At 56.4% G+C, this 6646-nt stretch overlaps 1 protein-coding gene across 1 annotated transcript; it reads left to right on the plus strand.

The window, feature by feature from the left end:
* The first annotated feature begins 119 nt into the window (after nt 1-119).
* Nucleotides 120-6571, plus strand: JDP2 (Jun dimerization protein 2). The gene is made up of 3 exons (XM_009319396.1): nt 120-320; nt 5174-5278; nt 6149-6571. The coding sequence occupies exons 1-3, from the start codon at nt 120-122 to the stop codon at nt 6320-6322; spliced, it is 480 nt and encodes a 159-aa protein (XP_009317671.1). The 3' UTR covers nt 6323-6571.
* Nucleotides 6572-6646: the final 75 nt, after the last annotated feature.

The raw sequence follows: 6646 nt of genomic DNA on the forward strand, positions 1-6646 counted from the left end.
TGTTAGGTGATGGGACTATGGAATAAATTTGGCTTGTGCTGTGTCATGAGGCCCTGTAGTTGGGTTGTAATGGGCTGTGTCTCACTCTCCCTCCAGCCTACGAAGCTGTTTCTCCTGCTATGATGCCAGGGCAGATCCCCGACCCGTCCCTGACGGCCGGCGCGCTGCCTGGGCTTGGCCCCGTGACGGGACTGCCTGGCACAGCCCTGACTGCCGAGGAGCTGAAGTACGCTGACATCCGCAACATTGGGGCCATGATCTCACCTCTCCACTTCCTGGAGGTGAAGCTTGGGAAGAGACCCCAGCCTGTGAAAAGTGAGGTGAGTCTTGGGGGCTGCTGGCTGCAGGTGGCCCTGTAGGGCCATTGCCTGCACTTGCCTGTGTTTCTCTCCTGCCTGTGCTTGGGTTTCCTGCCAGGGTGGCCAGCAACATGTTTCATAAGCATGTCACGCTGCCTGTTTGGTGACGTGCACGCGTGTTAGCAGCTGCTCCACTGGCTGCCTCTTCACCATGCCTGAATTTCTGTGCCTGTGGCATGGGCTGGGAGCGGTGACCTTGGTGTCCCAGACCTGACCGGTCCCACACAGCCATTGGCAGCCAGCTGAACTCAAACCCTGCCCACAGAGCGGGGTCTGGCACAGCCAGTGTGTCCCTAGGTTGGGGCACGCACCCAAAGGAGAAGCTGTGCAGCCCATCAGAGGACTTGCGTGATGCTTTCATCCTGTCTCCGGTGCCAACGAGCTCTTGGTGCTGCTGGCGTTGGCATTGCCTTTCCCACGGTGATGAGGCACATGGGCAAATGGTGCTGAGTGGAAGCGGTGACTCAGCTGGTGCCACAGGCGCTGCTGGCTGGGGCTTCCCCTGCCCCACTGCTCGGGAGGTGCCGTGGCTTCACCTCGGAGCTCCTGGGACAGGGAAGGTAGGTGGCTTCTGCTTAGTACTACAGGCTGGCACGTCAGAACCAGGCTGCAGGGACTTGGGAGACACTTGCACAGCCTTTTCCTTGTGTGTTTGTCTTGTGTTGGTTGTCCAGTCTTTGACTCCTTGACCCTTGCTGTACTGGTGGTGAGTGTTTGCACCTCCCACTGCCTGCAGACGGAGCAGGGAACCCATCAATTCGGAGGCCCCACGTTGGTGAGGGTGGTGGCTGCTGTCAGAAGGTCCGATAAATAACCCTTCTGAACAGTGCATTTGCTCCTGTGTGAGGATACCTCAGATGATGCCATATGAGGATGGGGTGACGAGCATTCTCTGGACATATCAGCGAGGAGGTGCTAGATGACATAAAAAGCTGCCCGTGATGAGCTGTGAGCTAAAGGGGGTAAAACATCAGTTCCAGGGAGCAGCCCACTCTCCAAATGGTGCTGACACTTGGTTTGGCCCAACTCTTATGGCAAAAGCTTAGCAGCACCCAGGCCCACCTGCAGTGAGGGTGCCTGTTCCTTCCCCCCAGCCCCTTGCGGTGGACTTCTGCGGGGAGAACTGGTACGATGGAGTCCATCTGATTACCTTGCACAGGAGCTCTTTTTCCAAGGGGGTGTCCGATCAGCTCATGCAGCACCCCATGGAGCTCACCTGGGGAATTGCCTGGAGGGGCACGGTGCCTTGGCAGCTTCTCAATGGCACGAGCTGAGGCTAGGATGCTGCGGGAGGCCATCAGAAGGGTCTGGGGGGTGCTTATGGCTTTGGTCCCGCTGGGCAAAGCAGTTGTGGGTTGGTAGCTGAAGCCAAATGCTGTCCCAAGCTCTTGGCCTGGGTATCATGCAGCAAATGGGGTGCAACGCCCGCCTCGCTTCGTGGGTTAGGGAAGAAAGAAAAAAAGTCTAGCTGTGCTGTCTTCCTGGGCACAGGTCCTTTCCTGGGGTGTCTCAGGCACCTCTGAGCTGGCCCTGCAACAGCTGCTTTTGCTCGGTGGGCATGGGGATGTGGTCTCACCGGCCTCTGCCTAACGGACAGGGCAGCTCTGCCCCACAGCAGGTACTGGAAGTGCTGAGTGTCCTCTGAGCCATTTGTTGAGACACCATGTGGAGGAAAGATAAGGGGAAGTCCACTGGCAGCCCCCACACGGCTGCCTTCCCTGCAGCCAGTTCCTCCCCTGCGTGGCCTGTGAAGCTGAGGAGTTGAGGACAGCAATTGGAGCTGCCCCTGGCACAGGCTTTGCAGCGAAAGCCTGGGGGAGCTGAAGCAGTAGCTGCTTATCCCATGAGTAGCCAAGAAGCTGCCCACACATAATTTTGCAATGCAGCCTGCAGCTGCTTTCCTCTTGCAGGGAGCCGGAGCCTGGGGATGCTGGGTACCGGCATGCCATGCTCTGCGCAGCGCCTGGGAGGGCAGGCTGCTTCCCACGAGCTGAGGCACAGGCAGCTTTCTCTGCTGTGCTGGGGAGACCAGCATCTCTTGGCACTGGGGTATTTGTCCCTGGGAGTATGCACAAAACCCACCCAGTGGGTGCTGGGCTCTGTCTTCCCCGCAGGGTGGTGGACAGCCCCACTGGGCAGGCTGCCCTCCTCTTGGGGCAGCTGGAGACAGGTGCTGCCGGGCTCCTCCGCCATCGAAACCCACCTGGGGTGCTCCCTCTGGGACAGAGCCCTGCCCCTCAGGCTGCTGGTCACCTTGGTCCCTGATGGTGCTGACTGAAGCAATTCAGGATGCAACCCCAGACCTTCTACCCACAGGATTCCCCTGGAGATCAGCTACTGAAACATACTATGGGGTGATACACCATCACTGTCCCTTGTGCCTCTGAGTAGAGTCCTAACCCCCAGCACCAGGGCCATGTCACCTTTTTGAACTGAAATCAAGCAGAAGTGGAGAGGGGGAAACCTGCTTTCTTGAAGTTACAGGAGCTGTGGTCAAAAAGCAGAGCCAAGAGTTCAAGCTGCCGCTATCTGTGCTGAGTCACCCTCCTTGAGCATCTGTACCCCATCTAAAGGACTTTGCCCTTTGCTGGGCCCTCTGTGGGGTGGAGGGGAAGCTGAAGAGGACAGGGGCAGGTCACTTATTCTTTGATTCTCGCTGAATGGAGCAACAAGGCTTGGAAATGTGTCAGGCAGTTCCCAGGGACACTGTGAGGCTTGTGCGGTCGCTGTTTGCTCTTCCAGTTCTGTTACAACCCAAGATGTACTTTGCAGGAAAGTTTGGGGTGTGTTTCTTGAGCTTTGGAGCTGTGAGCATGTGTCCCCTCTCTGCACCCTCCTAATAATCCTTGAACTAAAAGGCCGAGAAGCTATCTAAGGGGTAGATGAGTGGTTGGTAAATGTGCAGAGGGGAATGGTGGTTACCCTAATGTCCACCTCCTCTTAAACTCTGTGTGGAAATTTTGTAAGAGCTGCTTGTGGCTTTGCTGTAAGGTATCTTGGTCCTGCCAGGAGGAAAAGGCAGCAGAGCATGGAGTTAGAGCTTTCCTGGTCACTTCTGCTAACGCCTGCCGCATCTGAGTTACGTGGGTATAGTGAGAGCTGGCCATTTCTAACTGGACTTGGGGGCATCAGTGCGGTTCCCATCCTGTTTCTCCCAAGTGTGGTGCATGATGCCCCATGGCACTGCCTTGGCAAAGGAATGGTGGCAGCCCAGCATTATGGAAGTCTGTGCATAGCTTGTGGTGATTTTGCTTAATATTTTAGCCCCAGCTAAAATAGCAACTTTGGTAAAATGCTTGGGAAGTAAGGTACAGAAGATGCAAAAGCTATTAGTGCTATAAAACTTGGACATTGGCTTCTAAAGCATGCTACATGCTGCATATTGGACATGCACCTTACTTAAGTACTTCACCTTAACTCTGCTGAGTCAATGTTTCATCCTGTCCTTGCACATCACACTGAGATGTTTTGATTAGTGGGCTTTGGACTTGGTGAATGTTAGCAGTGTGCACAGTTTGCTGTGGACGATGGCACCTGCAGCTTTTGTTTTCTGCAGACATCACCGGTGTACCTGCATGTGGGGTAATCTGGTGGCCACCCACTCCCACCACCACTTTGTGGCCTTGGCATTGGGAATCTCTGACTCTCCTTTTGAGGTGACTAAGCGCAGCCGCTGGAGCAACAAGGCTGTTCAGATGGTGTGTGCTGTGAGAGGCTCGTCTGTGAGATGTGTCCCTCAACCACACTGACTTGGGGGAGGTACGAAGGGAAGGATGCGGCTGCCTTCTCAGACCAGAGCTGCCCTTAGAGAAGGTGCAAATAGGCTGTGGAAGTGCTCATAAAGCAAATGTTGCTGCCACTGCATTTGAAGAGATGTGTGCTGTCAGGTCTCAGTTGATAGGAATGAGGCAGTTCAGTCTGACATCTCAAATTTCAGAGTCCCAGGCCGAATGTGGATGAAGGCACTGGGGACCTCTTCTCCAGCCATGCTACAAAGTGTAACCTGGATGCTGACTTCGCAGGGCTTTCCAGAACTCAGATTTTTCTTGAAGGAGCTGATTTGGGTTCTCAGGTGCAAGCATGCCATAGGCCATTTACACAGGTTTTGTAGTAAATATCCCTAAATACTTTGATTACGGGTTTCCAACCCATAGGGCTTATTGGCCTGGCCTGTGTGGTTTGAGTCAGACAGCACAGAGCAACTGAGTCATGGCGAACAGCGCAAGCACTGCCGTGTCCTGCTTCTTTATAGGGGATGCGGGACCTGTCCCACCTTACCGCGATGGCCCTGTGACTCAGGCAGCGCTGAAGCTGCAGCAGACAGTCCCATGTACTGGAAGGGAGGGAACAGCCAGGCCCAGCTGGGGGATCTTTCAGGTTTCTCTGCCTCTCACCCTTGGCTGCATGTGTGATGCTTTGAATGACTGTGCTCACGAAGCTGTGCCTGTAGATGTCTGTGTGACAAACTGTGCCCATCTTTGCGGGATGGGGTCCTATTCCCCTTGTCTCTGCCCACTCTCAGGGAGGGAGCAGCCCTGCAAAGAGTTGTCTGTCCCCTGCCAGCTGGGTCCCCAGCTGTGGGTACGGCACTAGTCTCCCTCCCTGTGTCCCCACAGAGTAGAGTTAGAGGCTGTGGCAGCAGCATGCCTGGTTCCTGATGAGGATTAGACCACGTCGCTGGTGGCCACTGGCATGGGTGGCTGCCACCCCTCTCCTTGCCCTGCCCACCAGTGGGGCTGCCGGGTGCTCACCCCTACCTCCTGCCCTGCCCCACACCTGCCGGCTCTGACCTGGGCTTCTCCGTCTCGTTGCAGCTGGACGAGGAAGAGGAGAGGAGGAAAAGGCGCCGGGAGAAAAACAAAGTAGCAGCAGCACGATGTCGTAACAAGAAGAAGGAGAGGACGGAGTTCCTGCAGCGGGTGGGTGCCTTGACCTGTCCCAGGGCACAGCGGGAACCTTGGCGGGGGCACCTCCCTAGAAAGGTGCCCCAGCTGCAGGCAACGCTCCCGCCTAAACTCCCCCTCTGCCTCCCCTTGCTCCTGTGCCCTTATCTGGGAAAATACAGGCCTGTTGCCCCCCTTTCCACGAGGCTATGAAGGTGGTGGCCATGTGCGTGCCCAGGCAGAGCTCACGAGCATCCTTGTGCCTGTGGTACCAGGGCTGGAGAGAGCTGGAGATGGGCTCTGGGCTTGGGGGAGGGAGGGCCGATAGTGCCTCTGCCTCAGTGTTGGAGCAGGAGCACCTGTGGGAGTGTGGCACAGGACAGGGGGCCGACAGCATGCTGGCCCCTTGCCCAAATTCCTGAAGGTTTCCCCATTCAGCAGCCAGATGCCCTCTCACCCGTGACCCCAAGGCAGAAAAACTCTCACAGCACCTTGCTGCTTTTCTGCAAGGGGTGGTGGGACATGAGCAAATGACACAGCGGGGGACAAGGAGCCATTTCACAAGGGCAGATCCTTGCAGGTGGGGGGTGAAAACTTAAACATGGGTTTGTTTCCACACACCCTTCCAGACCATGGAAAGCATCCAGGCAGGGGTTTTGCTGTGGTGCAGCAGAGACCTGTCCTAGGAGGTGGCTGTGTATTTCCTTGCGGTGGCACTTAAGGCAGCAGGGCTGGGGATGAACTGCCTGGAGGGGCCCGGTGCCTTGGCAGGTCTTCAGGCTGCTGCTGTGCTGCAGGGGCTGAGGGGCGGCACTGAGCAGAGATGGCTTGTTGGCCAAATTGTTTCTCCTTGTATCTTGTCCTGTTGGACTAAAGTCACATGCGGTTGTGTTTCTGTCCTGCTAGGAGTCCGAGCGTCTAGAGCTCATGAACGCTGAGCTGAAGGCCCAGATAGAAGAGCTGAAACAGGAGAGGCAGCAGCTGATCCTGAAGATGACCACCTGCATTGTGCGGACAGACAGCATCAAGACGCCCGAGAGCGAAGCCAACCCGCTGCTAGAGCAGCTAGAGAAGAAGTGAAGGTGGCACTGGGCCAGGAGGAGGAGACAGTGGCGAAGGGTCTTCCAGGGTCTCTAATGTATGTACTGTATGAAGAACTGTGCACCCAGGCCTGGTGCAGCCAGGACCCAGTGGGCTTCCTTGGGAACTATGGACCAAACAAATATGGGGACAGAGAAGATCAGGAACCTGTCAACCATGTACTCTGAGGCTGAACCCGGGAGCAGGGCTAGCGGCGCTGATGAGGGCAACCTCCCTGTGATACCTCATCACAGCCCTTCAGCCTGCTTGTGGCCCTGGGGACCCATGACACCGCAGCACATCCCGCGAGGACCACGCGCCCCG

Source organism: Pygoscelis adeliae, unplaced genomic scaffold, assembly GCF_000699105.1.
Source record: "Pygoscelis adeliae isolate BGI_AS28 unplaced genomic scaffold, ASM69910v1 Scaffold71, whole genome shotgun sequence".
Classification (NCBI taxonomy): Eukaryota; Metazoa; Chordata; class Aves; order Sphenisciformes; family Spheniscidae; genus Pygoscelis; species Pygoscelis adeliae.

Bases quoted from the DNA above. Each gene is read 5' to 3' on its own strand.
- JDP2 (XM_009319396.1), top strand. From the start codon at position 120: ATGATGCCAGGGCAGATCCCCGACCCGTCCCTGACGGCCGGCGCGCTG. The intron at 321-5,173 runs GTGAGTCTTGGG...GTCTCGTTGCAG, and splicing joins CCCAGCCTGTGAAAAGTGAG to CTGGACGAGGAAGAGGAGAG. The intron at 5,279-6,148 runs GTGGGTGCCTTG...CTGTCCTGCTAG, and splicing joins GGACGGAGTTCCTGCAGCGG to GAGTCCGAGCGTCTAGAGCT.